The sequence below is a fragment of the Archocentrus centrarchus genome, chromosome 19, assembly GCF_007364275.1.
Source record: "Archocentrus centrarchus isolate MPI-CPG fArcCen1 chromosome 19, fArcCen1, whole genome shotgun sequence".
Taxonomy (NCBI): domain Eukaryota; kingdom Metazoa; phylum Chordata; class Actinopteri; order Cichliformes; family Cichlidae; genus Archocentrus; species Archocentrus centrarchus.
In genome coordinates, this window is record NC_044364.1 from 14662819 (window position 1) to 14677204 (window position 14386).

The 14386-nt window shown below is 38.3% G+C and overlaps 1 protein-coding gene across 1 annotated transcript in view; it reads right to left on the bottom strand.

Moving 5' to 3' along the window:
* adamts14 (ADAM metallopeptidase with thrombospondin type 1 motif, 14) overlaps positions 1 to 14386 on the bottom strand; it is a 63108-nt gene that overhangs the window by 19876 nt on the left and 28846 nt on the right. Inside the window, exons 5-7 of the mRNA XM_030754710.1 lie at positions 6334 to 6417; positions 3158 to 3305; positions 779 to 884 (exon numbers count right to left, since the gene is read on the bottom strand). Coding sequence (XP_030610570.1) covers positions 779 to 884; positions 3158 to 3305; positions 6334 to 6417 — 338 coding nt within the window. The remainder of the gene's footprint in view (positions 1 to 778; positions 885 to 3157; positions 3306 to 6333; positions 6418 to 14386) is intronic.

Sequence of the window (14386 nt, forward strand, 5' to 3'; positions counted from 1 at the left end):
GGAGATTTAAGAGCACTTTGGTAGAGATGTGTCTCAGTCAGTCAGTATATATTATTAAGAAGATTTTGACGACCCGTGCTTTCATTATTTTATGTCATGTGACGGCCTCATCAGATTTCTCATCAGATTTCAATGATTTTGCCAAGCAGGAGGTGGAATTTCAAAGATGTTACAATACTTCATATATATATGGTATTGTGCAAAAGTCTTGATTCATTGTGGACACTGGCCTGATCATTTTCAGAGGAATGTTTCTTTTCTTTTCTTTTTTTTTAATTTCCTAAGCCACTTAACCTATGAATCATTTAACCTTAAAAAAGACATCTTGTATCTTTAGGCGCTTTGTTACGAGTAGCCTTTCGCAAAAAACACATCACTTGTTCCTGTTTCTTTAGCTGAATCTATGAAAAATGCCAAAGATAACACAGTGTGACAGGCAGTCAGTAGTAGTATTTTTGCACCAACAAATTGATTCCCAAAGCGCTATTAGCTGAAAACTTGGCATATTTCAGCATGGTGTGCAAAAGAAGTGGCAGGTCTATAAAAAACTGCATCAGCAGCAGAAGAACAGTTTCTGAAATTCATGTCCTTAAGAAATAGGAAAAAATCCAGCAGGTTTTATACAAATACTACTCTCATATCTATATGTAAAATGCAGTTGGAGACCAGGTGAAATGTTTTTTCTTTACAACAAAAGATCATTGTTAAAGTTAAGAGTTGACATTGTAAGATCTTGTGAGTGACCGTGCTAGGCATTCAACATGATGCCGTTACTCACACATGGCCAGTCTCATGAGCAACGACAAAGGCTGAGGAGAAGCCATCCTCGTGGTTCAGAGTGCAGCTCCTCAGTGGGTGGCACATCCCTGTCACTGGAGCATACCCTGAGCAACACAAAAGACCACACAGCCCTGATAATCAAGAATGAAAGTGGTGACATTCTCATGAAGTGCAATGATGTGGAAAATTATTTCTAAATATGGAGTAATTGCATCCGTTGTGAACGTTTTAGTCTCTTCCTGGTGAGCAGCTGTCTGTCAGACTGGCTCTTGACTGCATATGACTTAAAAAGAAAACAATGGTGATTGCTTTGCCTCTTTCAATGAAAACCTCACATATCTATATGTATACATTGTGACTGATCTGACTAAGCAAGCTGTATTCATGCAGTAGACCTTTCATTCATTTAAAGTGAATGGAGGAGAGGTAAAAACACTTCTAACAAATCCCTGAATAGCTGTAGTATCTGTACAACGTGGCTGTGATATCTTTGGTATATGCTCAGCAATACTCAGTGCTTTACATTAAAACATCTTAAAAGCACCTTGTTTAATATTAATGAAGCAAATGCTACAGAGAGTCTTATAGACTCAAGAAGGTGTGAAGAAGCCTGAAGCTCCTGTGCATATCAAACATTTCCTCAGTCCACATAAAGAAAATCCCGAAGCAGTTTCAGAAGCCTGCCATCGTTATTACTCAGCAGACACCCGACCAGTACCACAACATTTCACACAGTTCACCAGGACAACAAACTTTTAAGCAAAGCACAAACATTAAACATAACTCGATCAAGAGGTGTGCAGCAATTCAGCTTAGTGCCAATCAGCTTGGTTCAGAAGCACGCTCATTCTGGCCTTCTTTTTGCAGCAGCTTTCAGATAATTTTCCATGCTTTCTGACCATCAGAAGACCTTATTTTGGCATGCAGGTAAAAAGCAGAAAATGCAGCAGGCAGATGATGAAGGCATGTGTACATGTCAGGTTATTTGAATGTCTGCGGTAGGTTATTTCGCAGCAGAATGAGCTTTTGCTACAGTATGATGATGCTTTTATGAACAGAATGATCAAACGCTCCATTCATAAATGAAAACAAAATGGGCGTTTTAATTCTGCAAGAGAAGTAGCAAAACATGAAAGAAGCTTTGGAGCATGACCCTTTATCTGAAAGGCCGATAAAAGGAATTCAGGAGAATGCAGATTACATTCCCTTGAAAAGCCATTTGGAGCTGTATGCATGAAGCAAAAAGGTGCAGCAACTGCTACAGCAAAAAAAAAAAAAAAAAAATAGGTGCTTCTCTGTAGCTGATATGAAGAATAAGGAGAGAGGTGGTCTCTGTCACCTGGTTGATAAACTCAAACATTGAACATCTTGGGAACATATTGGTAAATCTTTCAGATCAAAAGTACTTTCAAAGGATTTGATTTGTAAAATGCGACAAACTCAATATCACCTAATGACACCATGTAAAACAACTTTTAGCATCTCCATTTGCTCCATTAACTCACTCTATTTACCCAACAGCCCCATTACCTGTTTGGACATAAAATCTACCATCTCACCGCTAAACTTTGACAAGAATGTGTGAGGTCTGCTCGTGACCCAGAGACACACCACACGGTCCAGCCCAACCTAGCGCAAGGTGCCATAGAAACTGAGTTTGTTATGAACACAACACAACTGCAGCTATGGCAACACCCAGAGGTGTGACAAGCAAAATAGGTAGCCTCAGGCTCTCCTCAAAACATGACACGTGCTCTATAAAAGTTAAAAACATACACAGGTCAATGTAAGATACTGAGTGTGAGTACAGAGGATGTTTGTTCATTCAGGACCCAGTGTTTTGTGCAGGTCTGTCTGTTCACTTCAAATTTTGCTTTGAAGGACTGAAAAGAAGAAAGGTATGGTGAAAATTAGGAGAACAACATGTATAGCATAAATCTCCTGCAAAATTACTGCATACATGTACAGTAAGATTTGGATTGCGAATAAGCTACTGAAAGTAAAGAAAAGTTCTAAGTGAGCTTTCCAACACTGAGTATAAAGAAGAGGAACAGTTTACATAACTGGCAAACTGACAAATATTTCTGTTTTTTCTCTACATGCCAAAAACCTTCTTCAATATCTAAATTTTTCATTTTTCCAGGGTGGCATCAATGTCAAGTCAGCAAGGTTTTGGAAGCAACTTAGCGATTATTTTCCCATGAGGTCGCCGTTTGCAGAATTGGTTCAAGAACTCACAAGCTGCAGCTCCCACTTTTAAATATCCATCGACCTTACCTGGGCAAGACTTGAAGCCAACCCCTTTGAGAATGGAAGCAGATATCAGCACTCAGTCTGCACAGGCCTCGATCGAGAAAAAATACAGTACCTTGCATACCTGCGGGACCAAAATCTTGCCTTGTGAGGAAGATGGCGTGATCGTGGTACTCGGCGTGGTCAGGGTCGCGGCGCTGCTGCGTGTTGGCCCATCGGCACACCTGCTCCAGGCTGCGAGATGGGTTGCCACGCTCGATCAGGCTTACAGACTGCAGAATGAAGAGGACCAGGAACAAAACTTCATTTTTCTTTTCAGAGTCTGATATAGGATAACCCTGCCGGGCCCCTAAACAAGGCTCCATTCTTTTTCAGATGAAAGAAGACTCATCACCCTTAAACCTTTACTTCAGTGGATGTACTCTCATTTGCAAAATGCCTACACAGAACAACAAAACATCCACATTCATCAACTTCATCTGAGCCTCTTCTCCTGCTCAAGTACTCATGACTGTGTCTGCAGAACGAGACGGAGAATAAAAGGTGCTGCAACAGGAGTCAGCGGAGCAGCTGTTTGTTAGAAAAACCTAATGGCAACTTTTAGGATTACAGGTATTAGTTTTACTTTTTTCAAATAAAATTGGATGGAACAGTTAATAGGTTTGCAACTGAAGGGAGAAGTGTAAATAAGCTGCTCACTAGACATACCATAAATATAACAATTCAAATAGAAATATAGCATCAAGTAGCATATCGCAGAATTAATCTTCACAACAAGGTGAAGGTGTTGAAATAACACTGTACAGGAGACAGAAATAAGACTGCAGAGTAGAGAAACAACACAATCACATGCTGATGATGTACTGGAAAAGAATGTGTGTTTTGGTCTGATGTTTTGTGTCTACAGGACCCAGATGAGGCCGTTAACAGGCGACAGTGAAGGGCACAGAAGAAGGAACTGATAAGCATGCTACATGCTTGCATATTTCAATAACTGTGTAACTGTGTCAAGTCTGTGTATAAAAGTTGAAGTAAGATAGAGAGCGGTGTCAGACTTGTGTGAAGCAGCACTGACTGCATCAGGCAGCTCCGACAATTCTGAACCAGATTAATCTGTAAGCTGTTTGAAATGGCTTTATTAAATTTAATAATTGGACTCCTTATTCCGTTGTTTGTCATTCCTGTTCAATGAAACGAACACGCAGAAACCTAAAGGCTTAAGCAGCAACAGCACACACACACACTTATTATTTAAATTTCTTCACAACTCATAAAGTTCATGTGGCAAAATCATGGCATTATGGCATTAGGGGTCACTGACTGGTTAAATAATTTTGAAAATGTTGTGAATCACATTCTGTGGCTTTTCTGGCTGCCAGATATGACCGAGCTGAAACTATTGAACCAACGGCTTTCTTCAATATTATCATGAGGACAGCAAATTCAATGAGGCTGTTTTGACACCTCAAGCTGGCCCAACACGTTTCCAAAACACTGTTTTTTGGACACTTCTTAAAATTGGAAATGTTTCCTGTTTAAAAAATATGCAAAAAAAAAAAAAAAGTACACACACACACACACACACACACACACAGCGTTTGAGGGCAGAAGAAATGAAGGCACCCAGAAGGAAGTGGCAAAACATTTATCTTTGTTTTGGGGTGGGTGCTGCAAGCAGGGCTGGCGACGCACAGAGCATGTTGGAGCTCATCTAACTAGTGCTGGGTAAACAGCATCTCCCTGCTTTGGCAAACAAACAGAGGCCAAATAAAAATGCCCAGTCTCCAAGCAACATCAGTGGGACGTGTAGATAAGATGACACTTGTGGACAGATACATATGCGTGTAAAGCAAATGACTCAGTAGTGTCTACCCCCACATTTACAGTTTATATGTCATACCTCATTATAATGCATTCGGCTGATAACAAGTAAATATAACAAAGCTGACATTAAGTGGCAAGAGGTGAACAGAAACACAAATCCATACTGATATAGAATTCTGTAAACTGAAAACACAGGAGCTGGTCTGTTTCTAGTTCTTATGTTAGATGGTATTTATAACCAGCATGATCTCATTCATTATACTAAAGAAAGCCAGATGTGGCTGAGCTATTGTAGAGTATTTATGTATTATGTACCATTTTTGCATATTATATATTTATTAAATATATATGCTGTGTACTGGCATTTAACAGGTTGTCTGGGCTTTAATATGTTTTAGCATCAACTTTAAGGTTTAATTTGACTTGGTTTTGAAACCAAGTCAAATTAAACACTAATATTAGAATTTGACCAATTTCTTATTCTTATACTGTACTTAAAATTCAGCATCTGAGAAATAGCCCTCTTTTCATCTGAGCCTGAACCCAGTTTATGATCTTAAAATGATATTGTTTCTCTCTGTTTTTCTCATCGTGCATCTTTATTGCCTAAAAAAATCAGATGTTGAGGTAACGGCTTCATAACTAAATGTGACCTGTTTATAAATGAGCCTGTGTATTAGAAAATTGTCTCAGTGATCAAATTCAAATCTCAACTTTTGTCTCCTGCTTCTCTTGCGACTCTCCTGTCGAATACTAGAAAGACTCTTTGCCTTTGACTGATTCACTCTCCTGCTCCTTATTTATCCTGAAGGAAATTTAAGGAGAAAGAATTCAAGAACCACTAAATAAAGATTAAAAAAAAGGCTGTTGTGAGAAGCAAAACTTTCCTCTTGTGACCACATGAAGTATAATCAAATCACACTCTGCTAAAGGCCCCACAGCAAGGCTTGTGCACTGTAAATGGACCACCTGACTCAGCAATAAGTTAACTGTTGGACATTTTGGTAAAAAAAAAAAAAAATCCCCTTATTGCTTAGTTAGAAAGATAATACCACTCTCAAATCTGTACAAAGGCATAACACTTAAGCCTTCAGTGGATTAACCTCTCTAAGCACCCACACCTCTAACTCCCACTTTTGTTTAGGGTGGAGTGCTGCTGAATACTGTTTCAGGCCACATACTGTAAAGCCTTCATTCAGTAGAAATTACATCTTTTTTCGCTGAAAAGTGTAAAAGGGTTTGCTGGCGTTCTGCCATTTTCTCACGAGTCACAGTGGACAGTTCAGCGCTTTTTGTTTTTACTCCAAATAAAGTTGAACACAATTGAAAATGTCACTTCCTGCAGGCGGTATCACAAAGGCTCAAATCACAGGTGTCTTCACAGACAGCGCAGACAGTGAGAAAATGCACTAAATATCTTCACCTCCAAAGTTCATTTGAAATCCGTTTTCACATTAACAAAATAAGAGACCTCACCTGCCGGTACCCCACCATTATCATACGAACAAGGACAATGTTGATGTTCGTCCCCAAAGATTCATCGTGGTAGATTTCATCAACCTGAAAGGAAATTAACAGCATATGTCAGTGATCTGATTGAAAAAAGGTACAGAGTGCTTATGACGAAAGTGGCTTGTGATATTAAGTTGAACACCCAAAGGCCAATATAATACAATCACTTAAATGGCAGCTTTTAAGACAGAACTTTAAAGAAGCACAGACTGCTGGCACAGAGTGTAGTAAGAAAATTACACAGCTTCGACTAAAGTCCAAAAAGCTGAAATTAGGGTGGGCAGGACCTTCAACTGACCATTACAGTACAGAGCAATATCTTCAATATCTTTTGGTTTGCTCTCTAGCTTCAGAAGTTTCCAAGAAGACCTTAATTGCCATGCATTACTAAACACTTAATTACGGCTGCTCTAATTATGCAAATCAGAGTCCTCAAATGTCAAAAAAAGAAGTGAAGCTCATTTCTCTTGAGTGACATTATTTAAATGTACAGTGGGGGGAAATAATATTTGATCTTCTGCTGAATTTTTAAGTTTGTTCACTTCCAGAGAAATTAATAGTCTCTAAGACAGAATATCAACCAAAGATACAAAAAAAAAATTGTTACATAAAAGTTATATATTTATTTGCATGTCAGAATGAATTTGATCCCCAACCAAAAAATTACTTTGGTGGAGAAACCCTTGTTGCACACTACAGCGGTAAGATGTTTCTTATAGTTGGTCACCAGGTTTGCACACATCACAGGAGAGATTTTGGCCCACTCCTCTTTACGGAAATTCTCTAAATCCTTCAGGTTTCTTGGCTGCCATTTGGTAACACAAAGCTTCAGTTCCCTCCACAGATTTCCTATAGGATTGAAGTCTGAGGACTTTACAGTACATGGCCCTGTCCATTGGCCCCTCAAGTGAAGTCTTCCTGTACCCTCAGCAGAAAAACAGCCCCAAAGAATAATGCTTCTACCTCTGTGCTTGATTGTGGGGATGGTATTCTTTCGGTAATATTCAGCATTTCGTTTCCTCCAAACATGGTGGGTCAAGTTGATGCCAAAGAGCTCAATTTTGGTTTCATTTGAACACAGTACTTTTTCCCAGTGACTTAGAGGTTCAATCGTGTTCTTGGTGACTGTGGTCCCAACTGCTTTCAGATCATTAACAAGCTCATCCCATGTATTTTGGGCTGATCCACCACCTTTCTCATGATCATCCTCACCCCATGAGGCAAGATATTGCATGGAGCTCCAGACTGAGGGCGATTAATGGTCATTTTATAGTTCTTAAATTTCCAAATAATCACACCAGCAGTTGTCACCAAGCTTCTTGCTGATGGTCTTGTAGCCCATTCCAGAATTGTGCATGTCTACAGTCTTACCCCTGACACCCTTTGACAGCTCTTTGGTCTTACCCATGGTGGTGGAGAGGTTGCAATGGAAGAAACAGATTCTGTGGATAGACGTGCTTTATAAACATAATGAGTTGAGATCAGGAGTATCTGAATACTAGTTGACTGATTTTAATCCAATCTGCGGGAGCTAGAATTCTGACTGGCTTGTAGGGGATCAAATACTTATTTCACTCAATGACATGTAAATCAATTTATGTAATATGTTTGTTTTCTGGATTTTTGGTTGATATTTTATCTCTCTCGATTAAAATGAAAGTACCATAAAAACATAGAGACTTACAAAGTAGGCAGGGAATAAAATTATTATTTTCCCAGTTGTATACTATGTCCTCCTGTTTACACTGCTGACAACTTTGTGATGCTTTACTCTGAGGGTGCTTAAAGCCAGGTAAACAATATGACTTTGATAAATATTTCACAAATGCTGATACTGCTTTCCATTCTGTTAAGGAAACATTTGTAATCATTTGTGCTGTTAGGAAATAATATTTTTTACTGATTAAACTTTATTAAAGTTTTCAAAGTCTAGTTGACATCATCCTGCTTCATGTAAAAGAAGCAAACATCCATTTTAAACCACTGAACTGCATTAAACTTGATCAAACTGATTCTCTCATTGTCTGATTTATGTCCCATTTATGTTTGCTGTGAACCTTCTGGTGGCGTTCTGACTTAATTTTTTTCTTGCCTCTCAACACACTCTCTGCTGAATCCCCTGTAAATTATATTTATAGTATTCCCTCAATGTGTCTTTAGGGATTCACTGAGGTATCTATTAGCTTAGCTTTTAGCCAAGTTACAAACAGCATGGCTTCTTCATCTGTCCCTCTCCGCACTTTCCTGTTCAGTGTGTCAAATGTTTAGTTAGTTCTCATCCTCCTCTCAGCAGACGAAATAGTAGGAACCCTGAAACTGCTGGCTAATGATAGGCGTAGATTTTGTAAAAAAATAAATAAATTCACGTTGACAGTAATGACACCAAGTTATGTCAAGCAGAGGGCCTTAAAGTTAATGTTGAATCGGTGTGTAACTTTGCAAAAACAATGTCAGAGTCTGTAGTTTCCTCTGGTCTCCTCTCCAAACGAACCAGAAGTGACATGTTTAGCCGCATGTTCTCCTTAAATTACAGTCTGTCTGAGTGGTGTCCAAAAAACGATGTGGGCTTTATAGATAATTGGGAAAGTTTCTGGGAAAAAACTGGTCTTGTGAGGAGAGACAGCATCCATCCCACTTTAGATGGAGCAGCTTTCATTTCTAGAACTCTGGCCAAATTTATTAAACCCCTCAAAATGTGACTATCCAGGGTTGATACTGGGAAGCTGAATCGCAGTCTTACGCACCTCTCTGCAGCTTCTCTCCTCCTGTAATCCCTAAAAAACCCCATCCTCAATGAGACTGTGTCTGCTCCCAGACTACCCCAAAAAAAAACAAACCAAAAATCAGTAAAAAATGATTTAAGTATAAAAATTCACAAAGAAAGAAAAAAGAGTAAAACAACCAAATGTGGATTGTATTGTAGGGTCTTTACCCACAATACAAAGCGCCTTGAGGCGACAGTTTGTTGTGATTTGGCGCTATATAAATAAAATTGAATTGAATTGAATTGGATTGCTATACATTAGATCTCTCTCTCTTCTAAGTCCCTGTTTGTACACTATATTACCAAAAGTATCTGCTCATCTGCCTTCCCAGTCTTAATCCATATGGTTTAATATGATGTATTTTTGCCTGATTTAGTGCTAAGTTCAGATAAAATAATTATAGTGGGTGATTTTGACATCCATGTAGATGCTGAAAATGACAGCCTCAGCATTGCATTTAATCTATTATTAGATTCAATTGGCTTCTCTCAAAATGTAAATGAGCCCACCCACCACTTTAATGACACTCTAGATCTTGTTCTGACATATAGCATGGAAACTGAACATTTAACAGTGTTGTCTAATCATTTCTTAATAAACTTTAAATTTACAATATAGGATTACACAGCAGGGGGGGAATACATTTAATTACAGTATTAGTCTTTCTGGAAGTGGTGGAACTAAGTTTAAGGATACAATTTCTCCACTCTTATCTTCAGTGCCACATGCCACTACAGTGCACTACCTAAACTAAACTCCCACAGAGGTAGATTATCACATCTGGATACTGTGGGGTCTCTGAAAAATAAAATCTCAGTCATCAGAAGTGCTTGACTCCCTGGTATAACTCACAAACATGCACCTTAAAGCTGATAACCCTTAATCTCTATTAATGGGCTATACCACACCCTCCCTTAGTTACAGTGCAATAGGCCTAGGCTGCTGGGTGCTGTCGGTGATGCACTGTTTCTTCTTCACTCACCTCTTTTTACTCTCTATATGTTTATATGCCACCCTGCCTTTTATCATTAGTTACTGTTAATCTTCGGCTCTCTTCCATAGTGTGTCTTTTGTCACATCCACCTCCTCTCATCCCCAACCAGTTGTGGCTGATGACTGTCCCTCCCCAAGCCTGGTTATTCCCGAGGTTTCTTCCTGTTAAAAGGGAGTTTTTCCTTTCCACTGTTGCCAAGTGCTTGCTCATAAGGGGTCATCTGACTTTTGGTGTTTTCGCTGCATTAATGTGGGGTCTTTACCTTACAATATAAAGTGCCTTGAGGTGCCTGTTGTTGTGATTTGGTGCTGTACAAATAAAGATAAATAATTAGTAAATTATGTCTGAGGTGCAGGGCCTGGCAGTGAGTCCTCAAACCATTTTTAATCTCTTACGACAAACTTGGACTCATGATGAAATATGTTATTTAGACTGGCAACTATTTAGTGAAACTAGTGCTGTTATGCAATGGCAAAGAAGCCTGACCCAGAAATATGTGAACTGCTATTTGGCTTTATAAGAATGCTGTGGTATGTAGATGCATAACCCAGGACCAAGCTAGGATTCCATTCAAAACCCAAGCCCAATTTCCACTCGAGTGTGTTTTATTTTCATCAAATGGTCGCTACATGTCAGCACTCATTCTGAGCCTCATAAAGTCAATCATCTCCTTCACTTTGTGGTTATTAAATGAAGTTCAGAGGAAAACAGGGAGTGGATATTTATTTTTCCATACATTGTTCATTTAAGTTTTGGATTGCAATAAAAAATAAGCACTTTGGCTTCATATTACTCCATGTGACTTCAGGGAAAATTGCTCTAGAACTGGAAATTTAAAGCATGTGGTTGACACTGGCTGGGACAGACTTATATTAAATTTGGTATTTTATGTTACAAGCTTGCAAAATAGCTTTGCCTCCCTCACCTAAGTTTTTACTGAGAACGAGCACTCTCATCCTCACAGCTAAGCTGCTCCTATAACCAAAGTCACAAAAAGTATGTTTATTTTCTCAGTGCAAAATAAGTGAATATCATAGCAGGGGAATTCAGTAATCACCACTGATATGAGTTACAATATTCTAAAGTGCTACCTGATGAAATGGTATTTCAGCATATATTTTGGCCTTGAACTACAATCTTCTCGAAGTATGACTAGTCTCTCTGCTTTAAAAGGTAGATCTGAAGTTCATTGTAATACCGAAGCAAACCTAGTATTGAAAGTACTCAAATTGAATGTTTCTTCTAAAGGCACAATATGCAGCTTATTTTTTATTTTTATTCTGTTTTTGCGATTGTTAAAACAAGCTTGACTGAAAAGATAAAAAGCAACTCCATGTGTCCCCACATTACTTTTTTGAACTTCTGTTTCATTCATGTGTCTCCAACCATCCTGCCACTGCTCTTTGATTGGTTTCCAGAGCAATTATCAGTTTACATCCTGTCTGTGTTGTTGAGTCTCTCTTTGTTTACTCTATGACAGGTCTACACCCAGTCTAGTTTTATTAATCAACAAGACATGGTTACAAAGCAAATGTTCAGAAACACTCTGAGAGAACAATATCTGACGAATTCTCCTTTGTTTTCCTGTCAACAGTGCTTTAACTATCTTACTGCTAGCCACTAATAATAATCTTATGAGTGCAGTATGTGGTTGTCACACCACTGTAACTTTGCTGAGTCTAAGTATAGCCGTGATGATGCATTTATACTTGAGAGACTAGGCAGCATGTGGGCATAAATGAGATGATTTCCTTTTTTTGTTATTTGTATAAATGGTTTAGTTAAAGTGTCTACTGGAAATTCAAAGTTTAACATGATTTCCAATCGTCTGAAAAACTAGGCCAATGATATCATGCTAGAAGTCTTAACAATATACGGCTTCCTTTTAATAAAGACAAAATGCCTTAAAAAAATTTTTTTTTTCCTCAATCAAACAATTTACTTTTGGTTTATGTGGCCTAACTTTAATCAGCATATGAAAAGAATTGCTTATTTTTAACAAGTGTAAACTGGCAGCCTGTAAATTAGGGATGTCAAACATAAGGCTCAGGGGCCAGACTCAGGCCGGCAAAGACTCCAATCCGACCAACTGGAAGAAATTGGAAAATGTGAACTGTTTCCTACGGATAAATAACTCTACCATGGCCATTCATACTACACTAAAATCATCAACTAATAAATAAACAAATTACAGAACTTTATAATGGGTCCACAGAAAAACAAACAAGAAAAAAAAATTATCTGTTTTATTATTACGAGACAACTGGGGCAATGAGCTACCAGAACTTTTTTAATTTTACACATTTATTCCATATAATTTATGCCCAAAGAGTCATGCTGACAGCTTTCCTTCATTTAATAAAGCAGCATTTCTTTATCATGTAGAAAAACTGAGACATACTGTTTGGACTTCTTTTCTTGATATCTCAGGGATTAAATGTGTAGTTAAACTTATTTACACTGACAAAAAGGGGTGTTTCACTGGTCCAACCCTTGGAGTGGCTGTGGCTCAGGTGTTAGAGCAGGTCATCTACTAATCGGAAGGTTGGTGATTTGATTCCTGGCTGCTCCACTCTGAGTGCCAAAGTATCCTTGGGTAAGACACTGAACTCAATGTGAATGTTAGATAGAAAGCTCTTCAAAGTAGAAAACAGTGCTTGTGTAAATGGGTAAATGCAAACATGCTATTTAAAGCACCTTGAGTGCTCAGCTACAGTGGAAAAAAACTACTCCACTTTAAGATCAAAGTGGGCTGTATGTGGCCCACAAATTAGTTTGACATCCCTGAGCAACTAACAAACCCACCAATCAGATTCACAAAAGCTAAAGAGCCTGAAATTTGCCTCAATATAAAATAGTTTGTGGGTTTACTTTAAGTTAAAAGCTGAAAGTATTTCTTGGCTTAGTCTGAACCCTGTTTACATTCCATATTTCACTCCTGCATCCTGCATCCACCCACCAGATGTCCTCAGACTTCCATTCTCTTTGGAGTCACTTGCGTGCCACACCCACCTCACCTGTCCCCAATTCCTAATCCTCTCCCCAGTAATATACAGCTCTGCTGTAGTTGAACAGTCTAACTAAATTAGCTCCTATCCTTTTCCTAACCACTATTTCTTGACCTCAGTAGAAAATGCAATGCAGTAAAAGAAAGATAGAGAAGAGAGTCTGCAAATAATCCAACAGCACTTACACTAGGCTCCTTCATAATATGACAGCACATGACATTGAGGTGGATCTGCTGCATTGAAACTTCAGTGTCACAAAGATAGACAAGATAGTTTGCCCAGCATCTTTTCATTGGGTTTTTTAACAAAAGACCCAATATAAAAGAGAACCTTCGTGAAAAATACCACATCATTACCAAGGCTATAATTTTAAATAAATAGAAATATAGCTTGTGCAATGATATGAAATGCTTGTCACATTGTCATTGGTTTGTCATCCTGTCCACTCATATCAACGGTGTATTTTTCGGTTTTATTCAGGCCTTCTGTCACTAAATCTAATTAATAATCATTCTCAAGGCTGGCAATATAGCAATGAACATAACCTGAGGTGGCAAAAATACACACATTTCTCACTGAAGTAGAAGTACAGATACTTGTGTTAAAAAATCTCTGGTCACTGTCTTTATTCATGTAAAAGTGAAAAGGTACTGACTTTGAAATGTAAATTATTTAATTAATGTAAATTAAAAAGTAGCTCTTTCTACCAGCAATTTTTTTTGCCAAGCTAACTCAGCCTCATATCATATTAATATAATATAATGCAAGGGAATACAAACTTTATTTGAACTTAAGTTTAAATTCTGATGTATGTGCTTGAATGTCTGTTATGTAGAACATAAGCAGCGAAAAACAAAGGAAATTACAACAAACAAGCTCTATTTGTGTTGCCTACATTGTAAATGGGTGACTCCACACCTAAACAGGAAAATGAGAATAGTTGGTGGTTAAAGCAGGTGTGGGAACTCTACAATCAGTTGTGGTGGTTTAGCATGGAGAAAAGAATCACTTACATAGACACAAGTCACCTTAATTTCTTTTGTGAGTCCAAGTAGCTTTTGTGGACAGTCTGTGATCAGCTGATCTACTGCTGTGGATTTAGCCAACTGAATTCAACAAGATATAAGCAGATGTTGCACGAGTTATCGTGACTAATTTCTAACCCCTAGACAGTATAAAGCTGGTATAAAGGTAGAATTTGTTGAGTAAATCTAATCAGCATCATCATGCTTGATGTAATCTATCATTGC